The 19,330-nt window shown below is 37.3% G+C and overlaps 1 protein-coding gene across 1 annotated transcript in view; it reads left to right on the top strand.

Annotated features, from left to right (window-relative positions):
• PFDN1 (prefoldin subunit 1) overlaps positions 1-19,330 on the top strand; it is a 71,733-nt gene that overhangs the window by 1,694 nt on the left and 50,709 nt on the right. The window contains exon 2 of the mRNA XM_004008862.5: positions 916-1,082. Coding sequence (XP_004008911.1) covers positions 916-1,082 — 167 coding nt within the window. The remainder of the gene's footprint in view (positions 1-915; positions 1,083-19,330) is intronic.

The following is a 19,330-nucleotide window of genomic DNA, read 5'->3' as shown; positions in this document are numbered from 1 at the left end:
GATCATGATGCAATTCTTTTATCAATGCTTTGAATTTTTTTGTGTGTCTTTCTCTTAAAATATTCATTTTCTGAATATTACTGTGGATAGTAGAGTAGAAAGATTCAGTAACTAGCGGTCAGAAGTTAATTAAGTACTTGGTTTTTGACCTAGTAGTTGCTCAGCCCTGTGAAAGTCATTTATATCTCTTTAAAACATTTAGTTAATTTGTAAACTGTGCTGATGAATCTGCCATCCTTAACTCAGGATTATTGAAAAGAGAAAATGAGACATTTATTATATGTCAGTATTCTCATATTAATATTCACATGTTAATATTTCAAACAAGTGTGGGAAAGTGCTTTAAATAATCTTGAGTAGTACAGATGTGGTGAGTTGTTACATTAATGGTTCCTGATTTGGGTCTCTGGGTTTGTGATTGTTGCCTTTAGAGCTTTTATTAATCCTTGGGTACCTGCTACTTGATATGGTTGTTATTTACCGTGCCTTTGTTCAGCTTCTTCAGATAGGTTGCATCTTCTGAGGACTGGGTAAGTTCAGTACAGTTGACTCTTGAACAGCATTGGTTTAAACGTCAGGGATCCAGTTGTACACAGATTTTTAAAATAGTAAATACTAGAGTACTACATGATATGTAGTTGGTTGAATCAACAAATGTAGAACCAGGGATACAAAGGAACTGCTATATGGAGAGTCAACTATAAATTATACTTGGATTTTCAACTGCACAGAGGGTCAGTGCTTCTAATCACTGAATTGTTCAGGGCTCAAGTTTTTAGCAGACTGGCTTTGAGATGTTTGCTGTGGTAAATTTCACGGCTTTGTCTGTTTAACAGGCTTCATTTTAATAGATTTGATATAGACATTTACTGTAAAATGTTGCACCTACTAAATCAAGGACTTATTTCTTTTTAGGCCTTCACAGAGCTTCAAGCCAAAGTTATTGACACTCAACAGAAGGTGAAGCTTGCAGATGTACAGATTGAACAGCTGAACAGAACGAAAAAGCATGCACATCTTACAGATACAGAGATTATGACTTTGGTAGATGAGACTAACATGTATGAAGGTGTAGGAAGAATGTAAGTAAAGTATATCCTTAAGGGGGTTATCCTGAAAGAAGTTTACCTGAATTAAGTCATAGAATTTGTTCACTTTACAACTTGGGTTAAAGTATCATAGTAGCTTTAAAGAACACTAGGTCAAATATCTTTTTTCTTTTAAATGAGAAACTGAGTTCTAGGTAAATGTGTTTAATCTTAAACTTTGAAGTACATTTTAAAAATATTTATTCCAAGTTCTTCTCTCCATACTTAGGTACTTATGTGTGTAGCTTGAATGGTAAAAATATGATTTGTTGTGAAAAGATGTTTATAGTGGTTTTGTGTGTGAAGATTTTTTTAAGTAGTTATAGTTTTAACCTCCTCTTCCCAACCTAATTATTAGTAGTCACACAAGTCATGAATCTTAGATGTCTGATCAGGTTGTAAAACAAAAATAAATATTCAGTTGTCTATTTAAATATACTCATTCTGTCAAATATGAGAAATCTAGTAAGTCAACTTACCTTGTTTGTTCTAATTCTTATTATATGATTAACCACCTGCAGTTCACTTTTTTTTTTTTTTTAAGCTATATTGCCGTTCTGAGGGAGAATACGTCTGCTTCATGTTCTCTAAGCAGTAAATAGGAATGGAAAAGCCCTTAACTGCAGGTCACATTCCATTACACTGAGCTAAAAGGAGACTGATTTTTTTTTAAGTGGAGGAGGTACTAGAGAAGGGTTTTTCTGGAATTTGGTCTTTGAATATTACTTAGTAAGTGGACCATTACTTAAGTTTGGAGCTCCTTTAGTTGGAAAGGAATTTGACCTCAGTCTAGGATGATTTGTTTTGTGATTGATTTGAAGGAAGCACAGCATGTGTAACATTTACTGATGGCTTTAGAATGACATCATGAGAAATAGACCCTGCTCATGACTAGTTAATCCATATTGGTTTGAAACAGAGATAGGTTATGATAAACTGTTCGTCTGATTTGCTTTCTGAGAATAAACAGCATGGATAAGTAAATAAAAACTTATTGTTGGAGTCTATTTTTTCATTTTAGCTTGTTTTAAAAGGAAGAAAATTCCAATTTGAGAGTTTGTTACTGGGACGCAAAAGAATTGGGATTAAAACAAAGTAGAACCCTTGAATATGTGTCTGTGTAGCATGAAGTGCATTGTTGGCATTCACTGCAGGATAATTTTATCTTTGTTATGAATATCCTTAGGTCTTAAAACAGTAATGGTAGCTTTTATAGCATGCTTGTTAACATGTTGTGCTTCGGTTTCACATCATTACATTAGCCTTTGCTTGCTGCAGTTAAAGAATGTCTCTCTCCTGAAAAGAAAAACTCTTTGGTCTTTTGATCTATAGTGAATTAAAAAAAAAAAAAATTTGTTTCTTTATTTGTTTTGGCTTTGCTGGGTCTTTGTTTCTACACGCTGGTGCACTCTAGTTTTGGGGAGCAGGGGCTACTCTGGTTGCAGCACTCTGGCTTCTTGTTGTGGTGGCTTCTCTTGTTGCAGAGCACGGGCTCTAGGGTGCACGGTCTTCCGTAGTTGTGGTTCCCGGGCTCTAGAGTACAGGCCCAATAGTTGTGGCTCACAGGCTTAGCTGCTCCACGGCCTATGGGATCTTCTGGGACCAGGGATTGAACCTGTGTCTTCTGCACTGGCAGATGGATTCTACCAGTGAGCCACCAGAGAAGCCCAATCTATAGTGAAGTTTTAATTTTTAATAGAATAATTTCATTTACTAAACATTCTGCAGAGATGGTAGGCAAGTTGCTTTTTTTGCTTATTGCCCAAAGTGCTACTTATTGGTTGTATTCCACTCAAAGAATTTTAGAGTTTAAAGGCTGGGCTATGAATTAGTTAATGGTAGAACAATAGTATTTCCAAAAGATTTATTTCATGTGAATTATGTTTTTTAAAAGAAATAAGTAGCTTTAAGTGTTTAGATAATGTGGAATATCTACATGGTTTTAAACTTTGGTTTTAAATTTGTCTTCTGTACTTTGTGCATCTAACTGGAGTTTGTAGGGGCATGTAAGGTAAATTGTGTTTGTTGTTTGGCTAGAGTGTTAGTGCCCTCAGGAGGAAAAGACTTGCTGAGTATTAGTCTGGTCATGAGGATGTTCTCTTTCTTGATGCTAAGCCTGAAATAGCTATTTCTGAATTTATAGTCTTGAGTAATCTTGAGTATCATTGTGATTCACTTCTTTAATTCTAGTCTTTACCTTAATTTGTCTTTTCTTTTCCTTTTTGAAAATTGTTAGGGAATTCTAATTAGAATGCTAGTTTTTCTCAAACTGTTGTTTTAAAACCAAGAATTATAAAATCTAAAACATTACATTTTTGTTTTAGAACCTGCAGTTTTACCATTGCTGAAATCTAGGCCCTCTTGCCTGGACTAAGAAGCAATAGCTTCTGAACTGTTCTTTCTGCCCTTATTGTGTTGGTTTAAATGCTTTCTTCATACATCTGCAAGATAAGATTATGTCATTATTTTTCATAAAATCTTTTGTTCATCCTTGGTTGCCCATGGGATAAAATCTAAACTTGTTAGCCTAGCATTCATGGTCATTCATAATCTGTCCTTAATTTAGCCTTCTAATTGAGCCTTCTAGCCTCAAATCCCACCACTTTCTATTTCCAAGCTGAGGATAGCACATAAATTTCATCTCATGGACTTACTTCTTTTCATTGGTTTTTGAGTTATCTGTTGAGTTTGAGTCTCCTGTGGGCTTAAACATGCTTTAATTGATCAGTGAGGTCTGCCATGGGCTGAAGGTAGAAGGGGAGTAGCTCATGTACCCAAAATTGTTGCCCTACCCTCATCACATGGGCTTCCTCACACATGCCGTGTTTTTGTGTTTTCTTGGTTTTGCTCCTTCTGTCCTTGGCCTGCAGTATCCCACTTTGCCTCCTGAAACTCACATCCTTTAAGACAGAGTTTATCTTCTCTGAAGAGTTTTCCATCTTCCCTGGCAGATTTACTAACATGTTCCTGAATGATACCAGAGCTTTTGTTCCTGTAGCTAGTAGAGTATGTGGGTGGTGGGATGAGGGTAGCGGGCAGAACTTGACTGAGTTTGAAATGGTCTGCCCTCCCCAACTAGATTGTCAAAGACCATATACATATTTATCTTTGTTTCCTCAGTCCTCAGTATAATGTCTGGCACTCACATGTTAAACGTGTGTTGGTTTGAATTGAATATAATTCTGTTGGCTAAAATAACTGCATTTTCTTTTGGTCCTCTAGAAAGAAAATGTTTAGTAAGTGTCAGAAACTTAATTGAAGTTTATTATGCTTTTTAAATATATGATTCAATAAAGAAGAAATTTTAAAAGTAACATATTTTGAGTAAGGTCAAAGGAATTGTTTCTGACCAAAATTATGTCCTCTAATCTGACAGAATTAATTCTTTATTAAATCTGTTGAGAAGGTTGACTAATTCTAAATGCCAACCAGTTGCAGAGATAGACAGCATTGACAATATAGGAAAACCCCAAGCCTTTAGGATTACGCTGAGGGCAGTATAATCCTTGGAGAGTAAAGGCTGTTATGTGCAGAGTATTACTGGTATAATTGTATATTTTACCTTGCTTATGCTTACATAGGATGGAAGTCATATTTTTCATTTTAGGATGTGTATTTAGTTTACAAAGTCATTTCAAGCCCAGATGCCTTTCCCAGTCATGAGTATGGAGAAAACTGGTAGTGTTAAATATCTTTTGTATATGGCTATTTTCGGGTTAAAACAAAGAAAATCAGACTACAGGGTAAGAGATGATGAATTGCTGTATACTGTAAACTCTGCATATTCGTTGCTCAAAGCTATAGTCCATCTAGTCTCTTGGCATGTTGCCAGCACATTTTAGTTCTCTTACTTCATATTCTTTGGAGGGGCTGTTATGTAGCCTGATACTACTACCACCAATTTCTAGTTTTGCTACTTAAGCTGTTTGTGAGCTGACCTCACCATACTGCTTTGAGAACTATGATGAAAGTTACAACTGTGGAATGATGTGTCTGAATAGTTGGACGTGTTTGTCTTTTCATCTTTCTAGCATGCAAGGAAGGAATAGACACAGATCTCAAATAAATATTACATGAATGTTTCTTGTAGTTTTTTTGTGTGTGTGTGAATAAAAACCAGCTTGTAATTATTTGTTAGTTTTCTTCCATTTTCCTTTGCATAGTAGAAATAAGAATATTTTTCAAAGTTAGTATTACATTTGAAAGTGCACATAAATGACATTTAGTCATACTGTTTGAAAGGACCATCATTAGAATAAAGGTCAAATTTATTTTTATTAACAATAGGTATGATCCAGACTCTGATTTGATATTAGGTCCATTATTCTAATATCCTTGTGCTTGAGCATTACATTAATAACATTTCTTCTTTCCAAAAGAGATAAATTAAGCTTTATATTTCTTTAATGAGAGGAACTTGAGTAGATTAGCCTTTGAGAAGAATGATTAGTGCCTTTCTAAAACTTGAACCTAACTAAAAATAACTTTGTACCATATTTAAACTAATTTAGAGGTATGCCACCATTCTGTGGATATTTTTTACATTTAAAGAACTAAGAATGAACAATGGTATAAATCTACCAACTAGATAAGTGTCTAGCAATGCAGAAATTGCTGTTTGGGAGCGGTGTTGCTATTTCTACTTGTTGAAGTAATTTGATGGTTGATCTCTGGTGGTTGAAAAATCCAGAAGAATAAAACTTAAGATAAATGTGGCACAGGTAGAAACTGAAAACAGTAGGTATATTTCTGATGGGTAACAAAATTTAAAAAAAATCTAAATAATTGAACAGATTTTCAACTAATTATGTAGAAATCTGAACTGTGACAGTTTGGTTGAACTGCCCTTTGTTTAGAATGTTACGTTTTGTTTTGATTTTAATTGTTAGCTTGAATGTTGACTTGTAATTTGGATTGTAACATTTAGAAAAGTCAAGATGAAACATCTGCAGTTGCTCTCAGTTTAGATATATTAAATATTAGTCAAAAGGGATATAATCAGGCTGTCTTAAGTTTTGCAGCCGTTTTACTTCGTGTTCATGTAGAGTTGATATGAGGTAATTTGAGGTAATTTTAAAGCTGAAGATAAGTTGCATTATATTTTATTCCTAATACATTAGGAGACAAACCACAAATCTTGGTGTAATAGACATTGTTAAGCATTATTGATATTATAGTAATAATAGTTTATGTTATTGTTCTCTCTAGAGCCAAGTTTAGATATTTTATGCTTACTGTTGGAGAGAAAAAATGCAGTCTACTTATAAGCTCCTTTATACTGTCTTTAAAGGTGTTAGTCTGTATTTTAGAGCAGAGAAAATGAAGCAAAGATAAAATAATTTTCAGAGGTAGGAAGAAATTTAATCATTTTTTAGATTTTATTTTGAAGGGAGAGGAGTTTTGATGTTGAGCTGCTTTTCCTAATAGAATATGAACCACCCTCTTGTGTTTTTATACAGAGCTGTATAAAGTCATGGCTTTCATTGCTCAGAGTTCTAACGGTGAAAAAACAACTCTTCCTGTTGTGCAGGGGAAAATGACTTCAGTTTTGTTGATGTTGAGTATGTATATAAGCCCAGCTGGGCATAGTCTCCTCTTCCACAGATGTGATACTCTAGGGAGAGGAGATTTCTGAGTCATAGTCTTAATTTCCTTAAGCTGTCAGTGATTTAAAAACTTGGTGTTCATTATAACTCTTCTGACTGCTGTGCAGAATGACATCACTGTTTTTATGCCAGGAGAAGTTAACAGACATTTGCGTAGGAATGACATAGCTATGTTTCTTCTGCAGAAAGAGTAGTTTTAATAATTCTTTCCCTTCTTCCCCTCCCATGTCCTGCAAGATCCAAACAATCTCACTGAAACACTGGAAATTAATTTCCAAAAAGTTGTGTTAATTAGGAGTTTATTGAAAAAAAAAAAGAGAGTTTGTATACTTACCTTGGGATGTACAAACATACTGAAATAAGAATTTTATTTAATGTGTCTTTGTTGTAGTGTTGGTTCATTTATGCTAGAACTTGTTGAGAAAAGGTAAATGTGATTGATTCATTTTGTTACCGTTACTTGGAGGAGTTTGCTTCTGCCATCTCCTGACATCAAAAAGCCTGCCTTTTTTTTCCCCATCTGCTTTTGTTGCATGAAAGTAATTAATCAGCAACACGAGAGGATAGTGGTACAGTGTATTCCAGTTGGTGATAAACAAGAAATTAATGTAGTTAACTGAGGGAAGGGTGAAAAAAATTACCTTGTTATTCCTATGTAAATAAAAATAAAGCTAGCAGTAATCTTGAACTTTGTTACTTTGTCCTTGGGGATTTGGGTGCTATAACTGACTTAAATCAGGTTGAATTTCTCTGAAGTAAAAAACAATCAATTTTAAGCTGTACCAAGGATTTTCTGATTTTAGCTGCCACTTATCTCATAGTGGCAAATTTAGGAACAACTTGCTATCTAATCTGTTTGAGAGACGACTGTTATGGTCAGGTCAAGGAACATAATCTGCTTAATGAAACATCCAAAAAGGAACTAGGAAAAAAAAAAAAAAAAACTGGCTTAAAAGGTAAGAGCCAGTCCATATATTTGAAGACACCAGTAATGACTTATTGGTGTGTTTTAATTTATTAGTTTTATCAGGAATTGCTGTGGATTGCAAATGTCTTTTGCCCAGATAGAATAATTAGGAGTGCGTCGTGTTGCATGTACCATTAGTGCCTGTGGTTTTGTGAAGAATGCATGCCCACTTTATTTTTAGAATTTAGGTTTGAATAGACATTATGGGAGAATGTTATCTCGTTGTTCTGACCAGAGATGCTCATTACCGACTCTTGTTCTAAGATCAGTTACCTTGAAATGAACCAGATTACTTGGAAAACACTACCCTTTGGCTTTGAAGAGGACTTGAAATATTCTTACATCAAAATTTCACAGCAGCAGGAGCCCAGTATTGAAAAATGTATCTTTAAATAGGTAAGAGAATAACTGCCCTAAGCAAAGCCTTTTACATTGTTTGGCTCAGGGTAAAAAGATTTGGACCACAGGATGCATCTTATATGTGTGTAACTCTTGTGCTTGTACCAAATTGTATTTATGTTTCTCTGTGACTTTCTGCTTTTGCACCAATAGTCTTCTGTTTGTGTTCTTCAGTACTCATTTTTTATTATCTGGTGATTCTAGTTTATCCAGTGTTATATTTTAACCTATGAGTGAAATAAAGATTACATCTTGGAAAAATTTATAGCATAGCTTGATGCTTATGTGTGGAAATGTTTAGGTGTTGATGAGGCCAGAGTAAAAGTGGTAAACATCAGAGGTGATTATTTACCAGAATGCTTAGAATACCAAGTAGTGACCAAAAATAAGTGTCATGTTTAAAATAGATTAACATACTACTGTTTCTACTTCTGGAGTAATACTTTGATTTAAAAATACACAGTGATTTTTAACTAGTACAGATTGAACCTATCAGTATGTGAGTTACTCATCTAGAACAAGGAATGTTTACGTGAAGTTGGGTTCTTGAAGGAACTGATTTTTTAAAATAATTCCAATGGATTCCCAATCCTCATATTATTTAACTTATCAGTAGCATTTAGTCCAGTTTATGTTTCTTTCCTTTATGTGCTTTTTTCCCATGGCTTCTAGGATACTGCCTCTTAGTTTTCCATCAATTTCACTGGCCAGTTCTTCTCAGGCTCCTTCACTGTTTCCTTTTCTTTCCAATTTCCAAATATTATTTGGGCTCATCTCAGCCTTTGGATTTTTTTTCTCTTTTCTTATATATAGTCAGTTTCTTAGGGATTTCATCCAGGCTTATCTCTTTAAATGCTTTTTTGTATTCTGACAACTTCTAGAATTTTATCTTCCTTTCCCTGAACTCCAGACTTGGATATATCTGCCTGCTTCCTTTACACCTCTGTTCGATGGGCTAACAGGCATCTCGAAACTAACTTGACCAAAATAAAAATATTATTATTATTTTTTAAAATTTTGTGTATTTTTGGCTGCTCTGAGCCTTCATTTTCACGGGCTTTCTCTAGTTGCGGCGAACGGGGTGTGCACACCCTTTGTTTTGGTGTGCAGGCTTCTGACTGCGGTGGCTTCTCTTGTTGTAGAGCACAGGCTCAGTAGTTGTGGCGCATAGGCTCAGTTGCTCCATGGCATGTGAAATCTTCCTGCACCAGGGATTGAACCCTTGTCACTCGCCTTCGCAGGTGGATTTCTTTCCAGTGTGCCACCAGGGAAGTCCAAAATGTTGTGGCAGTCAGAATAGGGTTGACGAGTTGGAAAAGAATTTCCAGACACAGAGTGTTTCAGAAAGGAATGAATTTATTGAGAACAAAGAGCAGAGATAGTGAGGGGCATTGCAAATGCCGACTTTCTGACAGACCAGGGAGGGCCGGCTGTGAGAACAGGCCGGCTCATGGAGAGCTGTCGCTTTTCATGGTTTAAGTACCCAATTTTTACAGCCTCAGGACAAAGAAGAATCCTACTGGAAGGATGGCAATAGGTAATTGGTTAGGGTGCTATAGAGTGAGTACTAGAGTGGGCATTTTTGGCCTAATTTGGAGTCAGGAAGCTGGCTGGTAATGATCAGGGGGGCTTTTGGCAGGCAGTGGTTACAGAGGGGCTCAGTCAACTTCAGAGGTGACCTTGGTTCTGGGCTCTGCCTCTGTGGCCTTGGTACAAGGCCTTGCTACTGTGACCTTGGGATGGGACTCCACACAAAATTCTCATTATTTACAAATTAACCAGTTCCTTCTTCCTTCTCATTTCAGCAAATGCTTTTTCTTTCCTTTTAGTTCTTCTAAATCTTGGCTCATCCTTGACTCCTCTCTTTTAGTCTTAAGTTCAGTCCATTAGCAAAGACTGTCTAAATTTTGTCTAGAATCTGCACATTACTTGTTACCAAGTTGGTCTAAACTGTCATTGGATTGCAGTTTTCTCTTAAGTGGGTTTCCTGCTTCCATCCTGACTACATTATAGCTTTTCTCAACTGTGTAGCCAGAGTGATTCATTCTTTTTTAAATTAATTTCCAGGCCGTGCTGGGTCTTCATTGCTGCTTTCTCTAGTTGCGGTCTGCAGGCTTCTCATTTCCCTTGTTGCAGAGCATGGGCTCCAGGGCACGGGGCTTCAGTAACTGGAGCACACAGGCTCAGTAGTTGTGATGCACTGGGCTTAATTGCCCTCTGGCATGTGAAGTCTTCCCCAACCAGGGATTGAACCCATGTCCCTTGCATTGGCAGCTTAAACACTGAACCATCAGGAAAGCCCGAGAGTGATTCTTTTAAAATATAGATCTTTCTTCCAAATGTCTGTATGGCTTATAACTTCCCTTCCTTCAGTCTGTACTAAGTAGGCATTGAGACCTTTTGTGACTACCCTTTTAGTTATTTATCTAAATTAAATATCTAAACTAGTTATCTAGTTATATATTAAAATTTTTTAAAATTGATAGTTAATTACAATGTTGTGTTATTTTCTGCGGTATAGCGAAGTGAATCAGTTATACATATACGTATATCCATTCTTTTATTGACCACCCAGTATAAAATTGGTATATGCATACTTCACCTCCAGCTACTTGCCTTGTGTGCTCTTTTTTTCCCTTGGCTTTATTTTTCTCCTGCCGCTTTAAACCATGTGGCATACCATAGTACTAGCTATCTGTCTTTCTTAAATCAACTTTATTGAGCTATAACTTACGTATAGTAAAATGCATTCATTTTAAGAGTAGAGTAGGGTGAATTTTGACAAAGTGGTGGCTGCACTCCAATCATGATATAGAACATTTTCATCTCTGTAAAATGTTCTTTCTTGCTTTAGACAAGTCAGTCCCCTAAATCCTGCCCTGGGCAACTGATAGTCAGATTTCTATCTCTGTAGATTAATTTTGCCTATTTTAGAACTTTATATAAGTAGAATCATTATAGTATATACTCCTTTTGTGGCTTCTTTGATTAAGCTTAATACTTCTGAGATCTGTCCATATTGTGCCTATTAGTCTTCCTCAGGGACTGTATTTTGGGCTTTAATTCCATTTTTTAAAGTATTCTTGCCTCTGCCCTCTCCGCTGTGTTTGCCAGCTTCATCTTGAGATTGGTTGCAGGAATTCCAAGGATTTCATTCAGATGTGACAACATCTTAGTTAGAAAGTTACCATGTTTTTTGTGTCACTTTTTGTGAGCAAGGAAATCTTTCCTTGGAGTCGTCAAAAGGACCATCTCTCACATTGCACGACAAGAGCTGAGCTACATGCTTGGCTTAAATCTTGTGGGTTGGAACTGCCATAATTAGATAAGACCAAGATTTACCGCAGGAGTCACTCAGCAGTGCAGGCTACCCAGACAAAACTGGGGCTTTGTCAACAAAGAACAGATATTGGATAGTCAACCAGTAGCATCTGCTAAAATCATCAACAATAATCATTGCAGTGTCCAACAGTTCAGGGCTAGCTACATGAGAATTATGTAAAATATTTAAGAAGAATTAAGCAATTTAATTAGGGAATATAGGTAGGAAATTCTTGAAGTAATTCAGGAGTATAGTAATAAGGGCATAATTAAGGTGGCAGAAGTGGGATGGAGAGGAAGAGGGTGAAAGAAAGTGATGAGCCTTGGAGATAAATTGGGAATATGGGGACACAGAGAATAGCTGTAGGTTTGGGACTTAGGTGAGTGGGCAAGTGGTGACATTATTGATAGAGACTGCATTTGAAATGGGGAAACCTGATTGTAGGCAGTGTTGGCCTGGGTAGATAAAATGAGTTTAATTTGGGACATGTTGAATTTGAGGAAATGTGGAAAATATAAGTGGAAGTGACCATTAGATGATAGTGCAAGTGATAGGGATTTGTACTATTTTGAGATTCATTAGCCAAGTTTGTGGTGGTGGTGGTGGTGGTTTAGTCAAAGCCATGACCAACTCTTGTGACCCCATGGACTGTAGCCTGCCAGGCTTCTCTGTGCATGGGATTTCTCAGGCAAAAGTATTGATGTGGATTGCCATTTCCTTCTCCAGGGAATCTTCCTGACCCAGAGATTAAACCTGCATCTACTGCATTGCAGGGGGATTCTTTGCTGCTGAGACAGCCACGTTTAAGCCTTGATAATAAAAGAGTTCTCAGAGTGACTTTGGGTACAAATAGCTTAGTCCAGAGTTTGCATAATACTTTTAATATGGGCACTGGAAGAGAAAAGGAAAGAGGGACTTACGAATATAGTAGTTGGTAAGGGGAGCATGAATAGTATAGTGCTAAGATGCAGCAGTTTCACTCAGTTTATATTAATTTTTGATAATATTCTGTAGGTTTGTATCAGGGGATCTCCTGTATGCTTTTAGCATGTCCTCAACCTGCTTTATTTTAATTAATAGACACTTATTTTTTAGAGCATAACTTTTAGTTTAAAAGAAAACTGAGCAGAAAGTACCAAGAGCTCTCACATTCTTCCTCCCCAGTCTCCTCCGTTTATATCTTGAATTTGTGTAGTATATTTGTTTCAGTTGAAGGAATATTGATACATTATGATTAATAAGATGCAGTGGGCCTCCCTGGTGGCTTAGTCAGAAGATGTGTGTAGTATTTTAGTTCCCCAGCCAGGGATTGAACCCATATCCTCTGCATTGAAAGTGGTGAGTAGCCACTGGACTGCCAGGGAAATTCCAGCTTACTTCTTTTTTTTTTTTTTTTAAATTATTTATTTATTTTTGGCTGTGCTGAGTCTTTGTTGCTGTGCAGACTTTTTCTCTAGTTGCAGTGAGCAGAGACTACTGTCCAGGTGCAGTTGCTGGCTTCTCATTGTGGCTTTTCTTGTTGTGGAGCATGGGCTTTAGAGCCTAAGGGCTTCAGTAGTCGCGGCTCTCGGGCTCCAGAGCACAGACTCAGTAGCTGTGGTGCCCAGGCTTAGCTGTTCTGTGGTATATGGGATCTTCCCGGAATCAGGGATTCGACCCATGTCTGCTGCATTGGCCATTGGCAGGCAGATTCTTTTTCACTGAGCCAGCAGGGAAGCCTTCATTTCTTTTTTAATTTCCTTTTTTCCTCAGTGTTTTCATCTGTCAGTTCTGTTGTTATATCTTTGAGTGTACTTATTTGTTTATTTAAAACATTTTATTGGAGTAGAGTTGATTTATAAGGTTGTGTTAGTTTTGGGTGTACAGTAAAGTCTTTCAGTTATACTTATATTCATTATTTTTCAGATTCTTTTCTCATATTGGTTATCACAGAATATTGAGTAGTTCTAAGGTATACAGTAGGTTCTTGTTGATTATCTGTCTTATAAATAATATTGCATGTATGTTAATCTCAAGCTCCTAATTATCCCTCCCCACCACATTTCCCTTTGGGTAACCATATTTGTAAAATATTTGTATATCTGGATATCTGTTTAATCAGATATCTGTAAGTCTTTTTCTGTTTTGTAATTAAGTTCATTTCTGTCACTTTTTAAAAATGACATTCCACATATGAATGATATCATTTGATATTTGTCTTTGACTTACTTCCATTAGTATGATAACCTCTAGTTCCATTCATGTTGCTGCAGATGGCATTATTTCGTTCCTTTCTATGTCTGAGTAATATTCCTGTGTGTGTGTGTGTACACCACATTTCTTTATCCATTCTTCTGTTGATGAAATCCATGTCTTATAATTGCAAATAGTACTGCAGGGAACACTGGAGTGCATGTGTTTTCACACCATGGTTTCCGCCATATATATTCTGAGCATATTTTCGTGTGCTTCTTGTTTATGCTCTGTGTTTCCTTTGGAGAATTGTCTGTTTTAGATCTTGTGTCCAGTTTTTGATTGATTTTTGATATTGAGCTGCCAGAGCTTTTTGTATATTTTGGAGATTAATCCATCAATGGTTGCTTCATTGGAAATATTTTCTCCCATTCTGTGGATTGTCTTTTCATTTTGCTTATGGTGTCCTTTGCTGTGCAAAGCTTTTGAGTTTATTAGGTCCCATTTGTTTTTGTTTTTATTTTCATCACTCTAGGAAGTGAATCAAAGAAGATATCGCTGTGATTTATATCATAGAGTATTCTGCCTATGTTTTACTCTTAAGAGTTTTATAGCGTCTGGCTTAACGGTTTTGAGTTTATTTTTGTGTATGGTGTTAAAAATAGTTCTATTTCATTCTTTTACATGTAGCTGTCCAGTTTTCCTAGCACCACTTATTGAAGAGATACTCTTTTCTCCATTGTATATTTTTATCTCCTTTGTCATAGATTAATTGACCATAGGTGCTTGGATTTATTTCTGGGTTTTTTGTCTTATTCACTTAATCTGTATTTCTGTTTTTGTGCCTGTACCATACTGTTTTTTATTTATTTATTTTTAATTGGAGGATAATTGCTTTACAATGTTATGTTGGTTTCTGCCATACATCAACATGAATCAGTCCTAGGTATACATATGTCCCCTCCCTCTTGAACCTCCCTCCCGTCTCCCACCCCATCCCACCCTCTAGCTTGTCATAGAGCACCCACTTGAGCTCCCTGTGTCATACAGCAAATTCCCACGGGCTATTTTACCTATGGTAATGCATATGTACCACTGTTTTGATGACTATAGCTTTGTGGTATACTCTGCAGCTAGTGAGCCTGATTCCTCTTGCTCTGTTTTTCTTTCTCAAGATTGCTTTGGCTACTCAGGGTCTTTTGTGTTTCAATAGAAATTAAATTTTTTGATCTAGTTCTGTGAAAAATGCCACTGGTAATTTGACAGGGATTGCATTGAATCTATAGATTGCTTTGGGTAGTATATTCATTTTAATAATATTGATTATCCAATCCAAGAACATGGTACATCTTTCCATCTGTTCTGTCATCTTCAGTTTCTTTCATCAGTGTCATAGTTTTTACAGTACAGGCCTTTTGCCTTCTTAGGTAGGTTTATTCTTAGGTCTTTTACTTTTTTTTCTTCAAAAAATTGTTTTTTAATTGAAGGATAATTGCTTTACAGAATTTTGTTGTTTTCTGCCAAATATCAGCATGAGTCAGGTATACATATGTCCCCTCCCTCTTGAACTTACTTCCCATTTCCCTCCCAATCCCACTCCTCTAGGTTGTTACAGAACCCCTGTTTGAGTTCCCTGAATCATACAGCAAATTCCCATTGGCTGTCTGTTTTGCATGTGGTAATATAAGTTCGCATGTGGTAGTTACTCTCTCCATACATCTCACCTTCTTTCTCTTCCCTGTGTCCATAAGTCTGTTCTCTATGTCTGTTTCTCCATTGTGTGTGTGCTTAGTCTCTCAGTTGTGTCTGACTCTTTGAGATACCATGGACTGCAGCCCACCAGGCACCTCTGTCCATGGGGATTCTCCAGGCAAGAATACTGGAGTGGATTGTTATGCCCTCCTCCAGGGAAATCTTCCCAACAAAGGGATCAAGCCAGGTATCCTGCACTGCAGATGAATTCTTTACTGTCTGAGCCACCAGGGAAGCACAAGAATGCTGGAGTGGGTAGCCTATCCCTTCTCCAGGGGAACTTCCGACCCAGGAATCGAACTGGGGTCTCCTGCTTTGCAAGCAGATTCTTTACCAGCTAAGCTACCAGGGAAGGCTGTTTCACCACTGCTGCCCTGCAAATAATTTAATCAGTACCATCTTTCTAGATTCCATACATACATGTTAGTATATGATATTTCTCTTTCTCTTCCTGACTTCACTCTGTATAATAGGCTCTAGGTTCATCTACCTCACTAGAATTGACTCAAATGCATTCTTTTTTATGACTAAGGCTTTATTTTTTGGGCTCCAAAATCACTGCAGATGGTCATTGCAGCCATGAAATTAAAAGACGCTTACTCCTTGGAAGGAAAGTTATGACCAACCTAGACAGCATATTGAAAAGCAGAGATATTGCTTTGTCAGCAAAGGTCCATCTAGTCAAGGCTATAGTTTTCCAGTGGTCATGTATGGATGTGAGAGTTGGACTGTGAAGAAAGCTGAGCACTGAAGAATTGATGCTTTTGCACTGTGGTGTTGGAGAAGACTCTTGAGAGTCCCTTGGACTGCAAGGAGATCCAACCAGTCCATCGTAAAGGAGATCAGTCCTGGGTGTTCACTGGAAGGACTGATGCTGAAGCTGAAACTCCAGTACTTTGGCCACTTTATGTGAAGAGTTGACTCACTGGAAAAGACTCTGATTCTGGGAGGGATTGGGGGCAGGAGGAGGAAGGGACGACAGAGGATGAGGTGGCTGGATGGCATCACCAACTTGATGGACATGAGTTTAAGTGCACTCCGGGAGTTGGTGATGGACAGGGAGGCCTGGCGTGCTGCAATTCATGGGGTCACAAAGAGTTGGACACGACTGAGCGGCTGAACTGAGTATTCCATTGTATATATGTATGACAGCTTCTTTATCCATTCACTTGTCAATGGACATCTAGGTTGCTTCCATGTTCTGGCTATTGTAAATAGTGTTGCAGTGAACATTGGGGTACTGTGTCTTTTTTCAGTTTTGGTCTTCTCAGGGTATAAGCATAGTAGTGGGATTACTGGGTCGTGTGGTAGTTTTATTCCTAGTTTTTTAAGGAATCTCCATAGTGGCTGTTTATATTTCCACCAGTAGTACAAGAGGATACCCTTTTCCATACCCTCTTCAGCATTTATTGTTTGTAGACTTTTTGATGATGACTATTCTGACTGGTGTGAGGTGATACCTCATTGTAGTTTCGATTTGTATTTCTCTAATAATGAGTGATGTTGAGCATCTTTTCATGTTTGTTAGCTGCTGGTATTTCTTCTTTGGGGAAATGTCTGTTTAGATCTTTTTCCCACCTTTTGATTGGGTTGTTTATTTTTCTGGTATTGAGTTGTATGAGCTGCTTGTATATTTTGGAAATTAACCCTTTGTCACTTGTTTCATTTGCTATTATTTTCTCCAATTCTGAGGGTTGTCTTTTCACCTTGTTTATAATTTCCTTTGCTGTGCAAAAGCTTTTAAGTTTAATTAGGTTCCACTTGTTTGTTTTTATTTCCATTACTCTAGAAGGTGGATCATAGAGGATCTTGCTTTATGTCAAATGTTCTGCCTATGTTTACCTCTAAGAGTTTTATGGTTTTTGCTCTTACATTTACATTTTAATCCATTTTGAGTTTATCTTTGCGTATGGTGTTAGGAATTGTTCTAATTTCATTCTTTTACACGTAGATGTGCAGTTTTCCTAGCAGTAGTAACTGGGATTGGCTCCTTAAGATCTCTTTCTGATTTTTCATTGTTAGTGTTTAAAAATGCAGCAGATTTCTGTATACTGTATATTTTGTATCATGCTGCTTTACCTAATTCATTGATGAGCTCTAGTAGCTTTTGGTAGCATCCTTAGGATTGTCAAATACAGTATCACATCATCTGCAAACAGTGACAGTTTTACTTCTTTTCCAATTGGATTCTTTTTATTTTTCTTCTCTGATTGCCATGGCTAGGAGTTCCAACACTGTTTTGAATATCAGTGGTGGGAATGGACATCCTTGTCTCGTTGTTCCTGATCTTAGAGAAAAATGCTTTCAGCGTTTCACCATTGAATATGATGTTAGCTGTGGGTTTGTCAGGTATGGCCTTTATTATATTGAGCCATGTTCCCTTAATACCCACTTTCTGGAGATTTTTTTTTATCGTAAATGGGTGTTGAATTTTGTGAGAATGTTGTTCTACATGTATTGAGATGGTCATATGATGTTTATTCTTCAGTTTGTTGATGTGATATATCCCATGATTTGCATATGTTGAAGAATCCTTGCACTTCTGGGATAAATCCCACTTGATCATGGTATATGATCCTTTTAATATATTGTTGTATACAGTTTGCTAGTTTTTGTTGATTTTTTTTTTGCATCTGTGTTCATCAGTGATATTGGCCTGTAATTTTTTCATTTTTTGTAGTATCTTTGTCTGGCTTTGGTATCAGGGTGATGGTGGTATCATAGAATGAGCTTGGAAATGTTCTTTCCTATGCAATATTTTGAAAGAGTTTCAGAAGGATAGATGTTAATTCTTCTCAGAAAGTTTCATAGAATTCCCCTGTGAAGCTGTCTGGTCCTGGACTTTTATTTATTCAGTTCAGTTTAGTTGCTCAGTCGTGTCCAACTCTTCACGACCCCATGGACCGCAGCACGCCAGGCCTCCCTGTCCATCACCAGTTCCCGGAGTTTACTCAGACTCCGTTGAGTCAGTGATGCCATCCAGCCATCTCATCCTCTGTTGTCCCCTTCTCCTCTTGCCTTCAATCTTTCCCAGCATAAGGGTCTTTTCAAATGAGTCAGCCCTTTGCATCAGGTGGCCAAGTATTGGAGTTTCAGCTTCAGCATCAGTCCTTCCAATGAACACTCAGGACTGATCTCCTCTTGGATGGACTGGTTGGATCTCCTTACAGTCCAAGGGACTCTCAAGAGTTTTCTCCAACATCACAGTTCAAAAGCATCAATTCTTTGGCGTTCAGCTTTCTTTATAGTTTAACTCTCATATCCATACATGACTACTGGAAAAACCATAGCCTTGACGAGATGGACCTTTGTTAGCAAAGTAATGTCACTGCTTTTTAACATGCTATCTAGATTGGTCATAACTTTCCTGTCAAGGAGTAAGCATCTTTTAATTTCACGGCTGCAGTCACCATCTGCAGTGATTTTGTAGCCCCCCAAAATAAACTCAGCTACTGTTTCCACTGTTTCTCCATCTATTTGTCATGAAGTAATGGGACCAGATGCCATGATCTTCGTTTTCTGAATGTTGAACTTTAAGCCAACTTTCTCACTCTCCTCTCTCACTTTCATCAAGAAGCTCTTTAGTTCTTCACTTTCTGCCATAAGGGTGTTGTCATCTGTGTATCTGAGGTTATTGATATTTCTCCTGGCAATCTTGATTCCAGCTTGTGCTTCATCCAGCCAGCGTTTCTCATGATGTGCTCTGCATATGAGTTAAATAAGCAGGGTGACAATATACAGTCTTGATGTACCCTTTTTCCTATTTGGAACTAGTCTGTTGTTCCATGTCCAGTTCTAACTGTGGCTTCCTGACCTGCATATAGGTTTCTCAAGAGGCAGGTCAGGTGGCCTGTATTCCCATCTCTTTCAGAATTTTCCACAGTTTGTTGTGATCCACACAAAAGCTTTGGCATAGTTAATGAAGCAGAAGTAGATGTTTTTCTGGAACTCTCTTGCTTTTTTGATGATCCAGTGGATGTTGGCAATCCTCTGCTTCTCTAAAACCAGCTTGAACATCTGGAAG

This window comes from Ovis aries, chromosome 5, assembly GCF_016772045.2.
Source record: "Ovis aries strain OAR_USU_Benz2616 breed Rambouillet chromosome 5, ARS-UI_Ramb_v3.0, whole genome shotgun sequence".
NCBI lineage: Eukaryota > Metazoa > Chordata > Mammalia > Artiodactyla > Bovidae > Ovis > Ovis aries.
The sequence above is the reverse complement of the archived record's forward strand: the minus strand, read 5'-3'. Positions and strand labels throughout refer to the sequence as shown.